At 41.5% G+C, this 25,289-nt stretch overlaps 1 protein-coding gene across 5 annotated transcripts in view; it reads left to right on the top strand.

Moving 5' to 3' along the window:
- The window catches only part of EPHA3 (EPH receptor A3), a 338,330-nt gene that overhangs the window by 145,515 nt on the left and 167,526 nt on the right, over positions 1 to 25,289 (top strand). For all 5 annotated transcript variants that reach the window (XM_075034067.1, XM_075034068.1, XM_075034070.1 and 2 more), the window contains exons 4-5: positions 8,489 to 8,644; positions 9,125 to 9,460. In XM_075034067.1, coding sequence (XP_074890168.1) covers positions 8,489 to 8,644; positions 9,125 to 9,460 — 492 coding nt within the window. The remainder of the gene's footprint in view (positions 1 to 8,488; positions 8,645 to 9,124; positions 9,461 to 25,289) is intronic.

The following is a 25,289-nucleotide window of genomic DNA, read 5'->3' as shown; positions in this document are numbered from 1 at the left end:
TTTGAAATAATATCTAGGTTGTAGGGATGAGGGTGAAATAATGAGGGATGGCAAATGATCATCCACTGTTGGCCTTTCTCTTGCTACCATTAATTGCAAGATAGGCACCAGGGTAAGTGCTAGGGCTAGATGTAATCTGCATGACAATTCATTTTTTCTTCTTTATTTATATTACCTTTCATATTGTTAACCTGTTAATCTGGCCTGCTCCAGACACAGGGAAATTATATAAACATCCCCAAGTTATGAAAGTTGTTTTTCACTTATTAGTTAAATCTAGCCTGGGAGCTTTCCTGGGCACTGAGCTGGAAAGGAAACATCTTCTGAAGAGCTCGTGTCCTGTGGGACAGAGGCTGCCAGGTCTGTTTGGTTTGCCTTGGGGGCAGGGGGCTTGGTTGGTTGGTCTTGTTTCTGGTCGTGTTTTTTTGAAAGTTCTGACATAGAGAGGGGAGGTTGAGGAAAGACTAAGCCAGAGCGGTACCACAGTTATCCTTTTGCAGCACTCAGCCTGATGTTAGGAAACATTATTGTTTGAAGCTGTCGGGATCCTACGTCTAGCATGCCTTTGAGGAGTCCGTAGTGTAATTTTAGTTCAAGGAAAAAGTATCTATTTACTTTTTATCTTTGCCAAATGGTCATTTAAAACTTCTGTGTGTGTGTGTGTGTGTGTTGGTACAACCTTTTTTTTCCTGTTCAAGTTGATGCTGTTGGGTTTTTTTTCTGGTATTTCTTTAATTTAGGGGTTTTTTTTTTTACAATGCTTCTTGAATTAGGAAGTTATTTTTCATCTCTGTGTGGATTAAATTAAGTTTTAAAAAAACAGAAGATGGAATTTCTTTGTTTGACAAAATGATAGCTTAATATATCTCAGTGTGTCCAGGCCTTGCTTCAGGAAAACATCTTGTTTAGGGCAAGTGAAAGACAGTCCTTATAAACACGGGTTTATTAAATTCCCTGGTTAAGTACTTGTTTAAGTGATTCACTAAGTATGGGTGGAATTAAGGTAGAACTTTGTTTATTTTGCTTTAATTCTGAATTAAGGCTGCAGTTCCCAATGTTTTTCTATTAATGAAAGATTTATTTTCCCCAAAACTGCCTGCAAAGAAGCTGAAATGCCTTATGCATTTTGAAATATATTTGTGTATGCACAAGCGAGAACGTCTTTGCTGTAATGCTGTGTTTTAGACATACTATCTTTGACATTGCCCTTCCAACAATATTGCTGGTAGCAATCACGGCTGTAATGCACTTCATAAAAAGAGATACAGAAGCCTGCAAGGCATAACGTGGAGCTATTACAGACTGCAGTTGAAAGGTGCAGTGTTATTCCCTCAGGATAAAGCTATCTCTTATGTACATATAATTAATATGTCTGCCAGTAACAGTTATTAAACAAAGAACGGGAATTGTTTCTGCTGAATGACTTGACCTGGGAGTAAAGCCAATTTAAGAAGCATCTGATTAAAATATGTTAAGGTCACAGATCACTATAAAATATGAAGTGGGGAGGAAAAGGCAGAAATTTACCCACGAATAAGATTAAATACTACTGAGTATGTTTTTTTGTGCTAGCAGCAGCTTTCAGGTATAAAAAAATGAAAAGTGCTCATTCCGAAGAGTATTTTTCTAGAGGCATTTCAGTGTCACATTGCACCGAATCCTTCCCCCACGCATACCACACAGGCCATCCTGCTGGCACAAAGGCTGGAGGGGTTGGAAAGAGCGGAGAGAAGAGAGATCATTTCCTGAGCCCTCAGATTATTGGCCTCTTACTGTTGGAGGAGCCCTAGTGATAGGAAAGAAATTGCATCAGTTTTGTTAATTGTTGATTTCTTCTCACAGTTGACAGCTGCGGTTTTGGCTGTGCTTACGGTATTTTCCAGTCTAGAGATGCAAAAGTACACATGATGCGTGGTTCCTTCTGCAGTAGTTTCCCCCCCAAAGATAAGGTATAGTAACTAGCAGTTGCATTTTTCCAGTGCTATTGCACAGCTAGTAATGAAAGGAGTGGTGGGAATTCACTTTCGTGTTTAAAATGCAACTTTTAGTTTTATGCCTGCATTTTCGGAATAAAAAGTATGTCTCGTGCACAGAAAAGGCAATATGAGATTTTATCGGTTTGCCTATAATGCTTAGCAAAAATGGCTAGGTCACTTCTGCTGCTGGTCCCAGCACTACGTGTTTTGTAATTATTTCAGGTATTATGTATAGTGTGCTGAGGACAACAGGGAAGACAATGTAAGAATGCAAAGAATACTAAGAATAATTGTAAGTTTTTATTTCCCCAACAAAGAGAATAGAATCTTACAGGCAATGAGAGATCGCCAATGTCCTTACCTCTTTCTGGGGATATTCTTGCCTTGGCAGTAATGGGGTCCATCCCCACCAGAGCTTTTAGCCCTCACTAAAGCCTTTCTCAGCCTTATTTCCCTCCTCCCCTGAGTAGTGGGGATCCCCTCCTGCTGACAAGCATTAGGGCTGCCCCTGCCTCCTCTTCCTCTTCCTCCTCCCCAGCAGGCACAGGGAGTAGTCAAAGTGCAGCAGTGACGTTCAGCCCTGTACCTCTATTTCCACTGTAAGGAGTAGTACTTAGCTTTGAGACCTATTACCTCAAGTGGTGTCTTACTGTTTACTCTGATCTGGTGCCAAAAAGTGTGCCTTCAGTTCAATGGAAATAAGAATCGAAAATAGGCTGTAATTTGTAGAAGCCTGTTTGGGGTAGCTGGGTGTGCAAGAAGGTACCTAGAGGCCCAGGAGAGAGGGAGAGGATGCGCACATATGTAATGCCATAGATTATGTGGCTTTTCATATACTAATGGACAATGAGAGCTGCTGAAGATGGTTTCTCCGCTCTGAGGGATTTTGCAGGAAACCTACATGATAAAGCATGGTTTCCTGCTAAGCGGGGTGCCGTAGTGAACAAGGGAGATAAAAATGAGACATTTTCAGTGTTGTGAATGACACGTGATACAAACTGAGAGCGAGATGGCTCAGGGCAGAATTCTACCTTCATTTCCTACGCTTCATGTATCTGAGCCAGAACCATACCGTATCTGCATAGTGCTATTTGTAATATAGCAAGTGTAACACGTATGGCTGGATATAATTTGTGATGGAAGTGTGAAATGAACAGTTTTGAAATCTTCATTTAAAGTTAATCACGATTTTCATCTTTTTGTTGTTTCTCAAAGGTATAAACAAAGCGCAAGAAAGGAAAGAAATGACTCGCCCAAAGAAAATAAAATGGTTTTGGAAGTTTTATAAGGTTAATCTGTGCTGCTTGTTATACTATCCATTTTCACAAGCTGACAGCAGTGTTACATCTCATTTTGCATGTGTGCGTGTATGTACGGGTGGGTGAACGTGCAATTCTGTTACTGGTGATAAACATAGTGCTGTTGGCATCTCCAGAGCATGACCGTAATATGCATAGTGAGAAAAAAAGATGTGTAAATGCTTTTAAAAGGGGACTTGAGACCATTGCAAAGATGTAAGGCTCTACATGGGCATCCAGGTGAGGCAGTCAGTAGCGTTCACTTCCCCGCATGGCTCCACAGCCACAGGTCATCCTGCGGTTTGAGGTCCAGTGTAAGGACCTCAGCTGCTGCTCATTGGCGTGGCATTTCCACAGACGACAGCGGGGTTGGGTTGCAAAGCCCCTCTAACATGGACCACACGCATGGGGGATGCTTCCCTGCCCTCTCTGCAGGGGACAGGGATGGGGGGCTTGTCCCAGGGTTGCCATCATCCGTCTTGCTAACGCACGCTACGAGAAAATGTGAAGGTATCCGTGAGTTGTACAGGTTTATGACTGAATTCCCTTCTTTTCTAAATGCTGTAGCTTAATGCCACAGTGGCATCTTGTCCCCAGGCTGTTTTATCGAAGAGCAGAGGAGCAAAGGAAGGAAACACTCGATCGTTTGGTGGATGCTGCCCATTGCACGCCCGGTTTCAGGGCTGCCTGTATCCATTTCCAGGGCGTTGCGATGCTTGAGCCGTGCCTCGAAGCATCGCACCTCTCTTCAGAGCACAAAAAGCAGAGCTCCTGTAGGACTGGGGAGCGCGGCTCGTTTTGCAAATAAAGAGTTGCTTTGACCTTGTGCAGGGAAATGTCCAGGCCCTGCCAGGCCTGGAGTAGCGGGACTGGGAAGTCATCTGCTCAGGCAGCGTGGGCTCAGGTCGTTAGTTGGTATTTACGGCTGGGAGTTGGTGATATTGCTCTGTGTACAGGGGGCTGCAGGGTCTGAATATTAAAATCCTCCTATTTACTAACAGCTTTATATTTTAATTTAAAATTAATTCAGATTTAAATGAATCATTTAACCCTTAATTAGGACCACGTCTTCATCTCAGGTTAGTCGAACAGAGGCAAAATTTGCATTGCTGTTGGAAAGACAGTTACATTTCTTTAAGCAGTAACTACCATAGGTTGCTACATGCATTTGTTTTTCTTTCACTGGAATAACTTTCCCCACTCTCTGTCTCTGAGACAGACTTACCAGTTAACAGCTTAAGGAAATTCATTTTCATATGGTTACAAGGACAACAGCAGCGCTGAAATTCTTACGAGTACGTGACTTCAGTAAAGTCAGTGTGGCTCACTCTGAAATAAAAGAGATTGAAATCAGACTGCATACAGTTTTAAAATAATATTGCAGTTTGGAGTTATCACAGGAGTCGCTGAGGCCAACACGTATCGGGCATCTGACTTGAGGAGACCTTCTTAAAAAGTGAAACCAGACAGCCTTGCTGTACAGTTTATATCATGCATTTAGAAACTCTCAAGGTTTCTTTTACACACTTTTAGCATGCCGAGAGTTTTTCTTCCCGGCTCATTGCATCTACTTCCTCTCACATCATTCCCCCTTGTGAGGGAAAGGAAAATTTCTTAGCTTCTAGAAGATGTTGAGAAAAAGCAACTGTTGTTCACAGCTCGTTCCTGTGCTGAAATTACAGATTCTGTGAAGACTTCCTATGCTAGTCCTTTTGTTTTCAACCTGGCTGAAACCAAAGCCATGGTATTCACCTCAAAAAGCCAGTTCATGTAATCCAGTTTATCTGACATAACAAAAATGAATGCCTTTTGAAGTAAAGGGTTCATTTGTTTCTCTTATATTTCAGAATTTAAAAATTACTAGGAAAAGAATAATAATACTAAGTACATTTTCTATTGGCACCCCCCTTTCCCAGCTTCAATTTCAAGTATAATTGCATTATTATTTTTTTTCTCCTTTGGGCTGCAGCTGTGAATAATCTTAAATTGGTCTGACAGACAAAGAGAGAAAGCGCGAGACAGCCTGAGGGGAAGACACAAGATTGGGATGCCCTCGCTAGGGCATAGCGGGGCAGCAAGGATCCAACCGGCTCATCCCCCCGCCCCGACGGCACACTCTGTACCGTGATAGCAGAAGCACGAAACGGTGAAATCCCTGCCCCTCTGGAACAGAAAAAGCCCGATCGCGTGTTAAGAGGGTGCTTCCCGCATGCTCCTCTTTCTTCTTCTTTTTTCCATCTGGCCCCACACCACCACCACCTTTTCTTAAATGAGGTGCACGAGTTTTCGCCTAAGGGATGAAAGAGATATTTATTAATGGAGCAGTTTGATTCCTTCCTTTCTCTTCCTCACTCCACAAAAGCTGTCCACTTCTTACACAAGGTTGTTTACTTATGTTAAAATCATTGCCGTATTAAAACGTTGGTGCTAGGTGCTTTGAAAGTGTCCCAAATAAACAGTCTTACTGTAGTTCCATGCTGTAAAAGAACACTCACGTGTTACGATGCTATGAATAAATTATGCTTAATAAGCAGTGGAAATTGTATCTTGTAGGAGGACGAACCACAGAAAAAAGTCCAGTTTTAGGTTATTAGTCTTTTTCCAATCTTTACATTGAACTAGTATATAAAATTATTAAAACCTTAAAAAATTATACTGTATGTATTCATAAATACATCTTTGTCTTGTGTATGCCTGCCCATAAATATAAAAATGTCCCTTCAAGCTAAGTAGATATGGTTAAGTGAAACCATTTGAGTTTAATACCTGGCAGTAAGTTTCCATGGGAAGTTTTGGTGAAAGTGCTGTGTAATTAGCTGGACAGATGTAGTGTGATGTTTATTCCTTAATGCATTTGCTTAGTTACTAGTGCTGGTAAAGAGCAGGATTGGCGTCTGTTCTTTTCTGCCTGGCTCGTGCCAGGAAAGGCTGTGCCGTGCCGTGCCCAGTGATGGTAAAATCATTTGAGGCTCCTCTGTCAGCTGGAGGGAGACCAAAGAGGCTCACTCTAGGTACGGCACACGTATCATGGGGCAGTATTTGGGAGGGAATGGGATTTGAGTCTTAAAAGGCTGTGACAATAACACTGACAAAACCAAAAAAGCTAACTCTGTTTCCTTCTGCGTCTTCTCCTACTGGAGGAGTTTAAGAGGGGCTTAGGTTTCCTTTTTTCCTCAAGTTAAACAGAAATCCCCAAACACCCTTGCAGCCTTCGAGGAGATGGAGATAGAAGAAACGCCGGCTGAAGGAGGACGGGCTGTGCCAGATCAGGCGGGTTGGCCTTAGGCTCCATGACCTTCACCACAAGGTCGTTTTTAGCAATTTCGCTTTCACAGGTTGCCTGTTGGGCCCGTGCCTCAGAGGCTCAAACTCAGGATTGTTTCCTCAGGGCTCGCAGGGGAGAACTTGGAGCGGGAGGTGTCTCTCCCAGCCGCTTTGCTAGCGTGGAAGTGGGAGGTAGGAGCTGCGGCCAGGGGCCTTGATTTGCAAGGGCTGGGAAGTGCTGAAGGGTGGCTGAGGTTAGGGCGACCTTGTGAAACACTGTGTGCAATGCAGTGTGAGGAGGGTTTCCTTTATTATAACGTTTAATAGATGTTTAAAGTGTTCTAAGAATAGGACAACAAATTTTCCTGACCCAGATGTTCAGTTAGGCTTTGGTTGTGGATGATAACGTGGAAGCTGAACATCCAGTTTAATGCTGCAGCTTCCCTCTCACCTCCATCACTTACAAAGGTGCTGGGATTTTTATTCTGACTTTTTTTTTCCACAGGCTGCCCATCCAAACACTTTTCTGTTTGGGCAGTGCATGAATGACCACAAAAGACCACATAGTCTTGTATCTTGGATTTTATACTAAGTTTATGAATCAGTTCATCTCCGTAAGCAAAACCAAAAAGTGTGTCCCTGTTTAGGCTTACACTAAGGCTGGTGAAACCATTCTTTTGCCTTCAAATTAGCATTTAATTCAGTGACAGGTCCTGGGCAATTTTATCTAAGCTTAACTGTCTGGGTTCCAGACACAAAAAGAAGTTGTGTTTTTCTTTGTATTACACTTTTTTTTACATTACATTTGTAATGAGAATGTATTGGGGTTTTCCTAGTGTGCTTGTGTGTTAAGCAGTGTTTGCTGTGGAACCAAAGTGTAGCAAAAAGTGAATGAGTTTTAAGAAGGGCTCCCTTTTGTTATGTTGTCTGTGTATGGTTGCTGCTGGTGTGAGTACTGACCTGCGGGTGACCAGTGTCAGCCAGAATGTTTCGACTTGGTAAATCCCATTTGGAGAAGGATGCATGTCTTGGGGGGAAGCAGAAGCTGAACAGTAGAGTCTGCTGATTCTTATCTGCTTTTGGTCTCTTCTTTTTTTTTTTTTTCTTCTTTCCAGATGGTGATACCATCTTGGTGGAAAGAAGTCAACAGTGTTATTTCACTGCATGGGTTTTTCATAAAAAGTTATTTGCTGAATTGTTCATTTCTGTAACTTACTTCAAAGGCTCTTTTCTTCTGATGCAAATGTGGCCCTGAATCAGTCTAAAATGCAACAGGAGTCAAAACAGAGGGAGTGTGCCAGTGTTAAGGAAACACCACCACCCAGAGATTTTCACAAGCAGCTTTTGTGAGTTCGAGCGCCATCCCTAGAGGACTGTGTTAATGTAAAAATTGTACAGACCATGAGAGTTCCCGATAGTATCAGAAGCAGCTCGTTGAGCCTGAAGCATGGTCCTTTAGATATGGAATAGATCTTTCACTGTTCAGGTTATTTTCTTGGTTTTGGCTTGCTTAGTCCTGCTGAACTGAAGAGACAGAGTTTACAATTAGTGTGCCCTTGTAAGCAAACCTTGGCAGCAGAGAGAGGATAAAGTTAGCTTCTTATGCAAGATAGGGCCAACGTTCTGGTAAATTAACCAGAAGAGAAAAAAAATAAGTGAGGATCTCAAAATGCAACATAGAAAATGTTTCTTTTTAGTGGTGAAATACACTGTTTTGTTTTTCAGGCAAAATTAAATATGAATCCAAGTTGATGCATGAAGAGCTCCGTTCTACCAAGAGGTTTTATTTCCATCAGCTTCCTCATTATGAGAAAAATCTCTATTATTAGACCATAAATGTCTGCAAAATGTGATCTACATATGGATTGGTCGCAGGGCAGTAGCAAAGTCACATGTTAAAATTAAGGAGATGTCCATGGAATCTAAAACTATACTCCTATTATTTTGCAGCATGTCGACCTGGATTCTACAAAGCCTCTGCCGGCAATGTGAAGTGTGCCAAATGCCCACCTCACAGCTCTACCTACGAAGATGCGTCTCTGAACTGCAGGTGTGAAAAGAATTACTTTCGCTCTGAGAAAGACCCTCCATCCATGGCTTGCACCAGTGAGTAGCATCATTATGCTCGGGGCTGTCATTCTTGCTCCTCCATCTGTATCTCAGCAGCTTGCTTGCTTCCTCTCATGTCCCATTGCAGTCAGCCATTCCCTGCCTCCCATGTCTTCTTACATGTTGGACAGGCTACCAAAAATTGGTGGGCTGGGTTTATGACTTTCTATTTTCATTTGCTCCTTCTTGTTCTCTGTCAGACTCAAGAAGGAGAGCTAGGATTTTTAAATTGCTACCAGTATTTTCAGGCCGCAGTCCTGAACTGTACCCTGAAGGTACTGTCTGTCTATAAGAAAACATGGTTCTTGATAGTCTAGGTCTGAAGTCCAGTGAAATATTTCAGGAGTCTCTATAGGGAATAACTAGAAGACTTTGGTTATTTATGTTTTTGACTTTTTTATTTTTGCAACCTTGTTACTCCCATCTTAGAGCACTACGGAGAATCTCATCCCTCTGATTTCCCGTTTCCTTTTATAGGACCGCCATCTGCTCCAAGAAATGTTATCTCTAACATCAATGAGACGTCTGTTATCCTGGACTGGAGCTGGCCTCTTGACACTGGAGGTCGGAAAGATGTCACTTTCAACATCATTTGCAAAAAATGTGGAGGAAACATCAAGATGTGTGAGCCGTGTAGCGACAACGTGCGATTCTTACCCCGTCAGACTGGACTCACCAACACCACGGTGACAGTAGTGGACCTTTTGGCACATACCAATTACACTTTTGAGATTGATGCAGTCAACGGGGTATCTGACTTGAGTACACTTTCCAGACAATTTGCTGCTGTCAGCATCACAACCAATCAGGCTGGTGAGTCTCTTTCCGATTACCCTTTCTTTGTTCAAAACCACTGAGTTGTAAGTACCTTTGTTTACCTATTTTATAGGAGTTACTCTGACCGCTGGTGTGCTAGGGTAACTAATTGACTTGAATATGCTAGTAAAAGTAAAAGCAGAAACAAACCCAGTATGTGTTGCTGTCAAAGGACCTGGCAACATGACTGTTGTGATTAACTCCCAGTTCCCAGTTAATAGTCTCTAATAGCAGACTCACATGATTCCTTAGCCAGAATGTGTTTTATTAATAAAACCAGATTTTAATAAAACACTCATTTCAATAATGTCCAACATAAATTACTGTAGTAATCTTAGTGATTAATTTTGATTAAATAGAAGTGAAAAAATGCTTTGATGTTAGACACATAAAAAGCTAATATTAAATTAGAGAGGTTTAAAACACTGCTTTTTTTTTTTTTTTCTTTTACAAGTTGTCTCACCAACTCTGAATTATTGCCAACATGATGGGGGTGTGGAGCTGAATACTGCATTAGGTCCTGGTTTCGTAGCCGATAGTGTGCAAAGGGACTGCTCTGCTTCTGTGGAGACTTATTAAAGTCATTGAGGCCCTGCATGAGCACAGCAGTATGCCCTGACTGTCGGATCAGAGCTTTTGTCACTGCTGCACTATTCTACCATTTGCTTCTCATTTGGCAAGGTTACATTTATCTAAAAGATGTGAAGAATCTAGACTCTTCTCTAGCATTTGTTTAGGTACCATTTTTTTAGCAGCGATGTTTGCCAGTGAAGAGAGACTAGATCCTGAAATTTCTGTAGTTCTGCTCCACGCGTTTCACCATCAGGAAGGTTTGTACTGAAAGCATGCGTGTGTGCAGTAAGTCTTCTCCCACCTCCTCCCATCCCACACCCCGACCCCAAAATACCTACATTTCTGTCTTCCTCAAAGCACAAACCGACGTTGTTCTAAGTAGACATTCTCCTAGTAAACTACATCATTGCAAAGTTTTTCACTTTAGAGGATATATCTCTTCTCCTCAGATCACAGATCAGCTTTAGTGGGAGGCATAAAAATATGAGAACAGACTGTTTTCTGACAGCAGTCACTACATTTCCAAATGCTCTGGAGGACTGTCTATGCAGTAGGCAGGCAGAGGTGAATCTACCCAGTTGAAACATCTTCTCATGATCTCTTTTTCATTTAGGCACTGACGTCAGCTCTGAAACTTGCATTTTATGTCCACTCCAAATAACTTGCTACTGTTATAGTTACATGTTTTGTATATTTGTGCCAGTGACTTGAGCAGCCTTTGTTTAGTTGCTCTCTTTTCTTCTGTTTTTTATATCAGAGATACAACCTTTCAGCCTGTTCATCACTGTAGCATTAGAAATCACCTGGGGACACTCCCCTAGAATGAACTGTCTAGGATCAGTGAAAGGTATTGCTCTGCAGAGGCCTCCTGCTTTGCAGCATGCTTCCCCAGGGCCCAGAGCTGGCTGCCTTTGCACTGTGATGCAAGGTGGACTTTTATTTTGTTTTGGAACGCACAGGTCCTCTGACGTGGCAGAGTCAATGCATTTCTGGCAATAGCAACTTTGTTTAATGCAACCCACAGGCTGCTTAAGCAATTTGTTTGTTTGTTTTCTACTTTTATGCATAGCCCATTCTTGCTTTACATATATTTAGGTGTTGTGGGTTACTACAGGCTTAATTGTGCTATGCCTTGATCATGCCAATTGGTTTACTATATTAGAATTCCCCTAGAAATTCTGCAAGTTGCTAAAATTAGACCTTAAATATCTATATAAGTAATCTTTTAAAGCATAATTACAAAAATGCAATTTCTCTTGCATTCCCCACCTCGTTAGATCACAAAAGGGACACACCAGAAGCATATTTTTAGCTAATGTCATACTTAAACACCTGGGTGGGGGGAGAAGGTCTGAAGATCTTAGACTGCATTATAACTAAGGGTTTAACTGGGGGGTGTTTCAAAAAAGAATTAAAGCACCGTTGAGCTGGATCTGGAAGACACCAAAAGACCGCAAAAGCCAGTCATGACTCTAGGGCTATTATTTGTGCCCTCTGATTTTAGGTACGTTGCTTCCAGGACAGAGGTATCCACCAGTTGGATAAAGCTTGGGTTAAATGACCAAGCTCTGCTGGACTCAGGGCAGTAGGAGAGACATGTTGTTTTGGGAGGTTGCTCCGCGGGTGGGGTATCACATGGGGCGATAGGGTTCGGTACGGCCGGCCGGATTCTGGGGACAGAGCCCCTGGCAAGCCTGCAGAAGGAAAGATGTCAGTCAGTAGGCTGCAAGTTTTGGAGAGAGGATTGAAGTATAGAAGGTCCCTACAACCTGGATCTCCTCAGTCTCTCCTGAATCCAGGCTATTTCACTCCTGCCGACCATGATTTGAGAGGCCTGTACCCTTGCAATGGGTATGATGAAGTTGCAGTCTTAATCTTGGATTTTCAGTATCCACGTGCTTTCTTCAAGCACTGCCAGGGCCCATCCCAGCTTAGTGAAAACTGTTCTGCAGAATGTCCCTCACCCACCCAAAACACTGGTTTTCAAGTACGTGAGTTTCTGAGAGCCTGAGGCAGAACTGCAGAATGTTTTGTATTTTCTAATGACAAAAATGTGATTTTTGCAGCAGTTCTCTTGGTGGTGAAAATTGGACATTATACATCTTTACTTCAGATGAACTCAGTTCAAGACAGGCATTGGTTGGTGTTATGTTTGCTGGGTCTCTGAGCTACAAAGGCCTGCTGAAAATCGAACAAACATTTCTTTCGATGTTTCTCACAGTACATGTGAGCATTTCTGCCTATGAATCCATCACCAGCCTAATAGATCAAAACGTGCATAGTACTGATTTTCTGTAATGCAGCAGCTGGGAGATCTGCCAGAGTGTGTTACAATACATTCAGCTGATATGTTAGGAGTCAGTCAGTTTGCACAGCAGCTCCGTTTTTGTACGTAAACAGATTATATACACACATGAATACACATATTTGTAATTTACATATACACGCAGATATATACACACATAAAAAGGGTCACCTTAAATGTTGCTGAAAAATTTGCTGATACCTTTACAGTGACTCTTGAGTTCTAGAGTCTGTAACTAAAAATCTCAAAAATATTTTCCTGGAGATTTTTCAAACCTGGTCTAGAAGTAAAGGAAAGTTGTGCTTCTTTGTCACTTGTGAGCTTTGAAACATCCAGACTCTGATTCTGCTGGTGCTGTGAGTGCAAGAAGGATAATACATTTTACAGTACAAAACTGTTGTAAAGCCAAGATCCAGTCCCCTGAATTGAGGGAAATTCAGAATTGTTTCAGAAAATGGATTGGTTTTTTTCTTCTAACTGTCTGGCCTGAGTTTTGCTGCGCTTTTATTGCATTTTCTTTTCCTTCCCTTTCAGTGAAGGTTAATGAGCAGACATCCCTGGAAAAAAAAAAAAAAGTGTCTTGCAAAATATGGCTAGACAGGTATGACACTGCAGTATTTCTAATTCCCGTAAGTCTTTCTGTCTTTGGTGTGGAAGTAAAAGACAAAGGGCACACGTTTCTATTTAATTTAGTTTGTTGATCATCCTCGTTGATTGGAGTGTAGTACATGCCTTCAGTTGCCGCCTGATACAGCTTCCTCTGAGTTATATTGAAGCATTCTGCTGCTGCCTGAAGAAAGCTCTCACCTCACGTCAATATGTTGCCCCTCACAGATGTTATCTCCTAATAACACCAATCAACCCCGTTTAGAAAGGGTCACTGGCTGCTGCTGGAGAGGGTACGGAATTCGGTACCCGTGGAGGTGGCCTGCTAATTGCGAACGTGCCACGCAGAGAGGCTGACAGCCATGCCACGCTACCTGGCTTGTTGCGAGTGTGATCAGGTTCACTGGGTTTTCTGAACACAGTTCATGGGCTTTTTTAAAATGCATTTATCTGTTAAGACCAGAAGGTTGTCCATTCCTGGGAGCTTTATAAGTAACCTAAAGGGAAAAGACATCCAGTCCAGGTCAGGGCAGTTCTGCCTTTACTGCCTTTCAGCAGTAGCAAGCAGAAGACTCATATTGGAGCCCAAAGAGGTTTTAAATGGAAATAGGGTGTGGAATTCACTGAAGAAAGACTAAGATTTGGTAGGGACAACACAATCATGCTACTCGGTAATCAGTTTACAAAAATGAGGGAGACGGTTTTCAGTGTGAAACACAGCCATTCGGTCAGGGACATATATGAGTTGAATATGTTTTGCAGATGCTGCATGAGAAAGGAACAGGTTTTTTCTGCCCTATCACTGCTTTTGTGGTATCACACACAGTCATACAGGTTGTAGGTATGAGTCAGGAATGCTGAGCAAAAAGATTAATATTTTAACCAACGACCTAATTGACTTAACAGCACTTTAAATAGACATTCTCTGCAGTGATCTTTGCAATCTAGAGGAGATGAGGAGAACTTTCAGGGATCTGTACCATTAGCAGATATTGATGTATCCAGGTACATCTTAGGAAGCCTTGGCCATCCCACTGGTATCCCAGCACACACAGTGCCATCCCCATCCTTTCCTCCAGGCAGATCTGGTGAGCAAGGTTCATCATACAAGAAGTGGTTCTGTTTGTTTGATCCAAAATCTGTTTGCTTAGTTTTGTTTAGTTTTTATTTGTTAGTTCTAGTGACTATAAAATCATGCAAACCATATGATACTGGCATGTCTAATAAATAATAAATACAGTTCTCGCTGTATTTATTGTGTAAAACAAAACAAATACTGAAAGCATCCTCAGTTTGTTGAAAGTTGGGGAAATCCCAAAGTGAGCAATAACAAATAAAACCTTCTGTATTCCTGAAGGGGGCTGCACTTCTTATCTAACAAATAAATGTGGTATCTGTGTAATCACAATCCATATAAGTCTCTTGGATATAAGCATATACCTAATGCTAAAAATGTATTTAACTGCTTAAAAGCTAAGTCAGAAACAACTAGCATTCACTGGCCGTTACCTTTAAAGGCTCTAGTTTTGCCTGGAGGAGGTGTTAGAATTGGTTTGTAAAGAATTCTTATTCTGGGTTTGCGTCCCAAAGTTGAATAAGATGATGTGTAAAATTGATACAGAACATTTCCTCAACAGTCATGTTTTTGGCACTGTGAAGAAGCTTAAAGTCTGCATTTTCCTAACTTTCCAGAATGTAATTCTGGTGAGCTTCCTCCAGCATGCTATTTTGAATGTCAATCTTTAGCATTCCTGTAGTTGAGTACATCCTGCACCTGGGGAGGACTAACCCTCTGCACCAGTCAGTACGTGCTGGAGGCAAACTGGAGGGAAGGCAGCTTTGCAGGAAAGGATCTGGAGGTCCCAGTGGAGCATCTGGGACTGCAGGAGAAAGAGCACTGCCAGCAGGTCAAGGGAGGTGATCCTTCCCCTCGACTCAGCGCTGTTGATGCCACGTGTGGTGTGTCCAGCTTAGCCCCTGCCCAGTACAAGAGAGACAGATATACTGAGGCAAGACCAGTGAAGGGTAACTAAGATGATTAAGGGAGAGGAACATCTGTCATATGAGGAGAGGCTGAGAGAGGTGGGACTGCCCAGCCTGGGGGAGAGGAGGCTCAGGTGGATCTTATCAATGTATATAAAGGCCTGATATATAGGAGGGTATAAAGAAGAAAGAGCCAGGTTTTCTTCAGTGGTTCTTAGTGACAGGATGAGAGGCAGTGGTCAAAAACTGAAATACAAGAAATTCTGTTTAAATGTAGGAAAAAAAACTTTTTTACTCTAAGCGTGATTGAGCACTGGAACAGGTAGCCCAAAGAGACTGTGTTATCTCCATCTGTGGTGGTATTCAAAACCTGACTAATCAAGGTCCTGAGCAACCCGCTATGGTTGACCCTGCTTTCAGCAGGGGAGTGGGCTAGGTGATCTGCAGAGGCCTCCGTCCCACCTCAATCCATGTGTGATGCTTTTGTGCAAAGAGGATAGCGGCAACTGGAAGGAGACCAGGTAAGGGCCTGTTCAGTAATTACTGTCGTCTTTTAATGCTGATCTTTTCATCCATGTATCGAGGCCTTCTCAATGAAATTTGGGGGAGTAAACTGCCCATACGGTTACTCAGGCTGGAGAGAAAGTAAACCTATGGGTGCTGAGGGGCTGTAAACCTCAATATCCCCCCCTCAAAGAAATTTGGGAGAGTATTGTTGGATCATTTGCTTTGGTGTTTAGCAATGATAACCTCAAAACTCTTACCATTTGTCACAGCACATAAAGTTTGTGCATGCATGAATATGGAAAACTGTGGTAGGATTGGCTTATTATACAGAATACTTCCAAAAGACTGGATGGCATTAGAAAGAGCAATTTGATTTAGTTAAATTGCCTGTGGGTTACCAGCTCCTTCCTAAGCTTTTTCATCAGAAAGACTACAGGATCCAGTCTTGCTCATCTGTGTATTGTACAGCATTACTGTATGCTCTGGTACTATAGCAAACAGCTATGGTAGTCCCCCTCGGAGTCAGCAATGAATAAACTGAGACCTACTTTCCACTAACTAACTTTCCCCATGTGAATATTAGGATACCTCATTATGGGGGGGAAGCAGTTTTGAATTGCATAGGAGCATTTCAGTTAAACTGCTGCAAACCTCTGCATGGTGACACTTGTGTTACTCTAAGAATTAGTTTTTTCCTACTTTTTCACGTTAAAGTAATTGGAACATTCTTTAGGAAGAATGCCCATTTTGGGATTTGAACCAATCTGAACAAATTAGTTTATAAACAAGTTTACATTACACTAGTACAGTTTTACTGTGGAGACAGATAATTTATGTTTGAAGAAGTCTTTGGGCTTCCTAGCTGTAAGAACTCTGTAAGCTCTAGAAAATGAACTGCTCTCCCAGGAGAGCTTGTCTACAGTTTTATCTTTAATTTCCATGTACCATAGACAAAGGGTTCTGGGTCATCACGTAGGGTAGCAAATCTAGTTGTCCAGGTTAGACCAGAGGGTTCACAGGGGCAAAGAGAATGAGCAAAATTGAAACCTTGTACAGGATAGGTGGGAACAAGGAATTAAGTCTGTGACCCTCTTTCTGCAACAGCATTTTTCTGGATAGAGCAGCTTACTCCATGTCAGGCTGAATATTCTGTCTCCAAACCGTGACTTTGCACATGCATCTTCCTGAGGTCTTACCCCTTCCATTATTTCTGATAAGATTCAGTGTCCAGGATTCCAGCAGAATAATTATTAGCAACAAAGTTCAATGAAAGTTATTACATTTTCTATATTTTCCAAATATAACCATGCTGATGCCCAAATACTTTTTTTTTTTTAATACTTCAGGTATTTACTGCATGCCTGCTTGATAATAAAATAGACTGTTTTCTTTTAATTACTAAAAGCACAGTGGAACAGCTTTAAAAGTAGTTTTATGTTTGATTAGTTCTTAAGGACTTAAGGCCTTGTAAACCAAGGTCTCAACAGTGCAGCTGCGAATGGTGGTAATGACTGAGTTCAGCTACAATAAGCCAGTGTCAGTACTAAATTGATTCCAAAGAGTTTTGTGCTGTCACATATTCTGCCATCAGGAGAGGAACAAAGGGGACATGTTGTAACAAGAGACCCCCTCAAACTCTGCCTTCAGTTCAACCCAGCTCTTCTACACAATCCGTATAGGATTCAGATAGTTGACCCCCTGCCCCCTGAAAACAAACAAATAATCAAAAACACGGAGTATAAATAGGAATCTCTGCTTACCTGCTGTAGAAAGAAATGCAAAGGAAACACAGGAGGCTAAATTCTACCTAGAGGTGCCGGTCTTTTCCTAGTAACTATAGAAAGTGATTATGCTCCTCAATTAAGTGCCAAAAAATGCCTAAAGCCGAGTTTTGGTCCCCCCACAATTCATTTGTGCACTTGTAAAATGTTGATTCCTTTCTCTGGATGGCTCTTCTCATATAGGAAGCTTTAATGAGAATAACCACACCTGGATCCAAACTGAGGCATCTATGCACGGCTATAGTACAAAGAATAACAAAAAACTAGATATACCCTATATCATCTCAGGCTTCCCCAGGAGAGCAGTAGTCTGATTATCAGGAGTATCCTCCTTTTATCTTTTGTATTTCTAAAACCCACAAAGCAGAACAATTCATGTAGCCTGTTTAATCATCTTGCTTAATCGTTTAACCCATGCATGAAGAGGTGTAGGAAAACAGATGACTGCAATAGTAGCTGTGCATGTGCACCTATGTGTGGCAGTATCAGGTCTGGAAGTTGACTCCGTAATCCATTTTTCTTTCTCATTTTTTTTCTGGATTAATCAATAACAATTTGATAAAAACATATCAACCATATATTTTTTTCTGGTGTAAACACATGGCCCAGTCTGTTACATTCATTGAGTCCAATTTATTTTCACTCCTGTCTCTTTCTTAAATGTATTAGCTGTTGTTTTGAAACACAGAAGGGATACATTTGTTTAAGGAGGAGGTAACCAATAGGGCGCTACGGAGTTTTTGCAAGGGGCCAGAATGAAAATTGTTCAAAAAAGCTTGAGAACAAAACTGACCACTAGGTACAGCAATTAGGACCATTGGAAGGAGAGTCTTAAGGGGTAGACATAGCTGGTTTGTAACGTCTTGATCTACATGTGTCATTTGCAGATTGAGATCGAAAATTTCAGGCCATCCTGTAGTTTCAGCTTGGAGGATAAACATTAAAATGGAGAAAGAATCAGTAAACTTTTCAGTGCCATTGTAAGCAAAGACTCACTTAGCTCCCAGCAAAAGTTGTTAAAACCTCCTCAGAAGTACAATTTTATTTGCCTGAAATCTGTGGCTTCAAGGGAATAAATTCGACACCAAGTTGAGCACCAAGCTTTATTTCAATATATGTCTTTGATTACTTGCAGGAACTGTGATGCTATTTTATGCATTCAGCCTTTATTCTGTTAAGCTAGACTGCATTGTCTTCAGCAACTCACAAACAATGTGTAATGCTCCCTGTTTAAATAAAATCCATATTTAGAAAGGGTTGTGTGCACTTTACAATCTATATCCCAAGACAGGTCCCTTAAGTAGATCTATCTTCTAAGAGAGACAATTTGAGAAAGCCACAGATGTTTGGTGCATGATATATTTCTTTCTTTCCCTATGGTCCTTATAAAAAGGACAAGAAGATAGACTTATTAAAAGTGAGCTAATGACATGATGTAGGGAGTCTCCGGTTCACTGACTGTTATTACAGCTGTGCCCCATTACGTACTGAATACCTAGGACATGCTTGGTTTTTTGAATGACATTTATCTTTTGAGTTTCAAACATTCCTGGCATAAATAAAGATTTTACGCTTTTCAAATGTGTTTTACAGTTCAGCCCAGAGGCTATTCAAGGATCATTTTAACTCAATAAAACTCCTCCTTTAGGGATATAAAAGGGAAGTGTTTTAACAATGTCACTCCATGCATAGCCTCTTACTAGCTAGAGATGTTCTGCCTGCGAAGCCTTTGATCCCTTTTCCCCTGAATGTCAAGGAAGCTCTGCCGAGGCTTCGAAGTCTGTGACATACATTGGTCTCTTCTGTGTGCACACAGTCCTCATGTGAACGCTCGTGACCTTAGAGAAAGTTCTCAGGTGAAGTTTGTGGCTCAGCCAGTGTTTTTCACTTCCAATGCTTTTACCTACCTTTTCCAGAGGCCATAGTGAAGTTTGTAGTCAGCCATCAGTGGAGAATGGTTTTCACTACTGCTTCTGTTTCAGTCTTTAACATGAGGCTACGTGTGGATTCTCATTTAATATCTTGGTTTGGTAAAACAGTAAAGATAAAGCAATGTAGGTAAACAGGGTGCTTAGTGCTCAGTTAAATAATATTCCTTAGACTTCTGGCTCACTTTCCCTTATGTGAGCTAGCATTCTCAGTAACCACTGAGGGAAATAGTCCGTGTTCCTCTTGATCATGAACAAAGCCATCAACTTCCCTTGCTTCTTGAAGCTATTCTGTCTAGACAATTTACAGGCTGGGGACAGCTGGGAAAAAAATGTTACTTGTTTCTTTGGGTTTGGGGACTGTTCTTGTCAATGGGAGTTATCTATGTAATAATTATTTTTTAAAAGCATTTTAATATAAAACCAAATTATAGTTTCAAAGTTACGCACCCCTGCATGCTACAGTCTTCACATACATGAAGCTTTGGTTTTACTCAGACCAACTACATAAGCTGATCTGAGCCTGTGGATGTGTCATCCTGCTCATGAAGACAGGTACCCTCTGAAGCCAGCCTTGTTCTGAAAATTAAAGGCTTTGCTGCTTCTTGCTAGTGCCATCTTCCCAGAGTTGCGAAGTGAGCGTCCTTGGAATTTGTAAGCTTGACACTAGAAATCCCTCAAGGAGCTTATATTTCTTTGCTTCTTTTGACTTTTCTTGCAGTGTCTAATTCTACAGCAGAATACATATGAAAGAGTTTTCTTTCTAGCATTCCTTCTAGTAAACAATGCTTATATATATAAAGAAACTGTTTAAAACCAAACAAAAACAAAAGTTCAATCACCCCAAAATCCAAAAGAAAGTGAAAGGAGATGTGATCACCTTTCGAGTCTGTTCCATTGGAGATTCTCCTGTCCTGGTTAACCTTTGCAAAAGCGATTGGTCCAAAGCCATCTGTGAAACTACCAAAGAATGTCAGGGCAAGAAGTTTCAGAAATACCGTTTCCCTTCACAGTGTTTTCTGACAAGGTTGAAAAGACTCTGATGGAACTTACTGGCAGACTGGTTCAGGAGCTTTTGGTGATGACTTAAAAGGAGAGAAATACTTTATATCATAAATTACTTACCTGAGGGCAATGCTCTTCAGTTTTGGATAATGGCATTTCTAGAGATGCTTCTTCAGTATACTTCTTAAATTATGAATGGGATTTCTCTGGTTGAGGTAATAACTAAACTTTCACAGAAAGGGAAAGCCTACTCAACGCCTGACAGTTGATGTTATGAGCATGGTGAATAAATTCTTCTTTCTGAAAACTCCACACCAGGAAGCCTGAGGCTCTAATGTCATATAAAGTAATGTAACAAAGGGGAAGGGAAAGCAAAACTGTTTATTTTAAACTGATACGGTCTTAAACACATTCAGTGAAAAATACAAAGTGTTGTGAAGCTCCCACCATCACCATCTAAAACGGAGAACAGAAAGAATAACATTTGTGTTATGAGTACCTTTGGGCTGAATCCTTATGAAAGCATATATGGCATTTGTCTTCTCTCTGAAATAACAGCTGTGAACGCCATGGCACCATAATTTTCAGTTTCTGAAGCGAGTGCCTTATGCAGCCTGATAATTCCCAAATGGACATGGCGTTTCCGTGATTTATTACACACGTGTTAAACATATGAGCAAGTCTAACATTTTGTTTGCTCTGTGGAAGGCATTTGCTATCTTTTTTAATAAAAAGAGGGAGAAATGAGAACATGAATGTGCAACACTTAATGAAGTTTGCTTTTAATTTAGCATTTATTTGTAAGAGTGAGAAATGAGCTCTGCTAATCACTTGTCCAGTGGCAGCTGCTGCCCAGAGGGTTGCCTTTCTCCCCATTTGAGACCGAAATCAAGCAGCTGCCTTTTAGCGCAATTCCTGCTGAAGCTTCTTGTTTTCCCCTTTCCAGTCCCCTGCCGCCTTTTCTTCGCGGCACCTGTGCAATGCCCACAGCCGCTCCGGAGTCTGTGACCGCAGGCTGGAGTCCACCAGCTTCCAGATGCATTTGGGTACTTCTGCCGTAATGCAGGCAATCATCCATTAAAATAACCATGAACAAGTCAGTCTTTAAAACGTTTTGTCCTTTTTCTGGGAGAAACATACACAGCTCCCGCAGACAGCTCGCTTTCATCCAGACTTAGCCTGCTTCTATTTGTCCTTAAAGTTTTGTCCTACTTCTTTCCTTCCACGTTTTGATGCGTGCAAATGCCTAGATGTTGATAGCCCTCTCCCAGAAACTGGGAACCTTTTCGCCCACTTCTTTGTGATTGCATCCTGCTAGGATCCAGGCTAGGTGGCTAGGCTCCCTGGTGACTTGAAAGGACAGGAAAGGTGCGTTGCATTCTGGCTGACAGTCACCTAATGATTTTACAGAATCAGATGACATTTTACAGCCCAAGTCATAAAAATATATTGAGCCTGCTTCAGCTCAAGGAAGAGGTGCAGGAGCACAAACACAAGTACTGTGCTAGTTTAACTACGTGTCCTGGAGATTAAAGGGCAAAGGACTGTGTCTGCAGGCGCAGTGAAGAGGTGGGTAATTGTATCTGGAAGAGGAGCGTGTAGGGTTTAGCGGGTTTCCAAAGCGTTGTTAAAGTGTAACTGCTTCCTCCTCCTCCTCCTCCTCCTGGGAGGCACCTGGGGAACCCAGCGCTGACTGAGGCTTCTTGGAATGTCCCTGTGGGATCAGCCTTGCTTCAGCACAACCGCCTGGAGGGAGGCAGCGCCTTTCACTGCGCTGAACAGGGAAAGGAAATAGTAATGCAATCAGAGAAGGCTTAAAATAGTGCAACTCTTGCTTTCTGTGAGCAGGCTTCTATAATAAACCCCTTGGATGTTTAATCCACAGACTAGACGTTGGAGATGTAAAGGATCCAAGGGCAAGAGTAGCAGTTCTTAGAGACAGCATGTTAACGTGGTCATGTCATGGAGATGTGATGTCATTACACTGCTTTGCGAGTCAGTACTTAGGACGCTGTCACAAATTGAATGCTGTTTGGTAGTGGAAGGGTTGGATAAACCTGGAGGTAGGAAGGCTGATTCACAAAAACCCAGAAGTTGGGTGGTTGTTCCGTGGGTGAAATGTGTACGTAGAGCGTTATGAGCAGTGCCAGACCGAGCTGTGCATGGGCACCTGATGCTTGCACCAGGGTAAGTTCTCGCCTGTATCCTCACTCTGTGGATGTGACTCCAGTTTTCTAGACAAACTGCCTCTAAGCGAGAGATCAGTTTGTTCCCTTAACCATTGGTATTTCCACTTTGACTTGTACGAGAGCTTTGTGGTTTGGACACTGGTCCTCTAAGACTTACAGCTTTGGGTCCCAGTGGATCCTACTGTCAGAGGCTGCAGATTTAATTTTCGGATTATGATCTTTATTTACTGCTCTTGTTCCACATTACCTCCTAGGGGCACCATAGACATTAAAGAAAATTTATACATTATATCAGATGAGAGTATTATGATTAGATAATAAAATCATCAGTTTTCTGAAGAAAGAAAAAGGAACAAGCCTTCCATTTATTCAGCAGTGCAGAGGAGGTTGCAATTTGGGTAATACAGTCAGTTCTGCTGGCTCAGATATGTTCTTGAGCACCATCTTTCAGCACAGCTTGGAATATTTTACTCTCCGATGCTGATAGCTGCTTGTAAGCAAAAGCTGGAAGTGAGCAGGCCATGGTCATTTTGGAATGAAATCCTTTCCTAAAATTTAATTTGTGATCTAGAGACCTAAGCAAGAAACAACAGGACTCTAAATGTTTCAGCAGTTGTACACACATGGCTTCTCCAAGTTAATACTGAGTTCTCCCTGTCACAGGACAGGGAATTTTCTTGCAGTGTATATATATACATCTGTAAGCCAGTCACATATGAAAACAATAATCAAGGAATAAGGAAAAAGTCAATAAGGAGATTTATATACAGCTGCTATTAAACTGGAGGAAAACAAATGATCTGTTGGGGTCAGTTTCTCTGGGAAATCAATTTGAGCAGAGTTTTATTGTCGTCTCTGCTAGATCCTTCATGTTATTTGCTTACACCTTTAATAGTCATGACTGAGGAGGTTTTTACACTTGTGAGTTTAAGCTCCCTGGATCATTGCGTTTGTTACCTTTTCAACATCCACATTCCCAGTTGTCACAAATGCTACCTAACAACATTGAGCGCTCAAAGTACATTTCCCCTTGTAACTCTAGGGAGTTTTGAATGTTCATATTAACTGCTTAAACTAGTCATAAACCAGTTAGATTGTAGTACCAGACAAATAGTAACCATCTGATGCATAAAAATGCCTCTATATGCATTGCATGTGACCACTGAGACTAAACCTCTTAATGCATGGCCACACAAGTCTAAAGTTCATTATAAAAAAAACCCAACTCCTATTCAGTGAAGAAGTTAAGAGTACTAATACATTAATCAAAATACCAATAAAAAAATAAATACATAGATGTATACAAGCCACAGGATTTATCAAAAAATGGTTGAAATAGTGTGTATTCAACTTTTTAGTCTAAAAAAGCACTCTCCTTAAGTTTTACCTTGAAATGTATGTTTTCTAAATGATAAATTAGTTTAACCTAACTTTGTGTTGCTATTGATGCCTTAAATGTAAGTTTTTAAAATTATATTATCCTAAAAAGCTTCACAATGTGTCATTATTTGCTAACCCATAGTGCAAATTTTTTTTGTCAGTGGGAGCTGCAGACATTTAAAATATCTATTCTAGCATTCTGTTGTTGCACAATCTAACTGTCTTTTAATTTAAGAAAGGAAAATCCTGGAACTGCAATGAAAAAATAGCTATTCTAAATATGAAGTACTTCTCTTCCTTTTTGTAGCCTGATATTTAATTTAGTCTCATCCTATTATAGTTCTTTAATGGTTTTCAGGAAACAGGAAGCTCTTGGTTCTCTCTTCCTCATACATAAGACTAAAGACTATATGCATTGCTGCTCATGGTGATGCCTTTGTTGTTTAATGGCGTATAATGTTAACGTCCTTTAACAGCGGTTTCTCTCTTTTCTGGATTTTCATACTCTTCAAAGTAAATAGTAAAATACAGTAACTGAGCTGCTCTGGTGAGAAGGAAGGATTAGTTGTGTTACCAAACGGAAATAAAGGCTGACTTCTGCTTAGACACTATTCAGAACACAGTTCAGAAGTTTTGATTTATTACATTGTAGTCTAGGGATGCATACAAAAAGATATTAATTCCACGGTCCAAATGTCAAGTTATTCCTCCCAATTGCACCCTGGCCCTGAGCTGGGGCCGTAGGCACCTCTGTTGCCATATGACTGTCCCTGTGCAGGACAATACAGACTTGCAGGTTACCCTAACTCTTACTGTATCTTAAATTCATTGATTGCAGTAGATTTAAGCGTAAACTTAGAAGTTGTCGGAACAAGATGTTTTCTTACATTAGGGCTCGAGGACTTCTAACACTTTTCAAACCCACCTAACGGGTATAGCAGAAAAAACAAAAAGATTGCATTAAGATTTAAAACTTTAACAGTCCAGCATCTTGCAGACCAGAAAGGAAGGGTTATGCCACGTGCTGTGCTGGTAGTTTTTTCCTTGTATCTCATCTCGGTCAAACCATCTTATCTCACCCTGGTCAAACCGAAGCGTGGCACATGTTCATCAGTCGATCCCGTGTGTTAGTAGAGGAGTCAGCTCTGGACGTGGGCAAAGAAACAATTTAGTAAATAGAGGGAGAGACATCAGTTGTGCAGGGCAGCAGGCGCAGCAGAAGAGCCGTGCTCCTCTGTCTCTCTGCAAGGGCTCTGCAAGGCTGGCTGTCGGGGATGCTCCCTTCAAGATTTAGCCTTGCTCCCCTCCCCTCCACTTTTTGCAGAAGGAGGGTCCCAGTGCTGGAATGGTCCCAGGAGCAGCACAGTTCGGTGTCACCTGTGCTTCAAAGAGCTGCAAGCCTGACGCCGTGCCGGGAGAGGAGCTGCTGGAAGAGGTTCTTGTGAGGGCCGTCCTCTCCAGGGCTCTGTTTTGTCAGAGAAACATAGAGCCAGATCAAAGTCAGCTGTTGCTGGTAAAGCCCATTGTGAACACACAGAGACAGTGGGAACATTATGAAATCTATACCTA

This window comes from Buteo buteo, chromosome 8 (genome assembly GCF_964188355.1).
Source record: "Buteo buteo chromosome 8, bButBut1.hap1.1, whole genome shotgun sequence".
Taxonomy (NCBI): domain Eukaryota; kingdom Metazoa; phylum Chordata; class Aves; order Accipitriformes; family Accipitridae; genus Buteo; species Buteo buteo.
The sequence above is the reverse complement of the archived record's forward strand: the minus strand, read 5'-3'. Positions and strand labels throughout refer to the sequence as shown.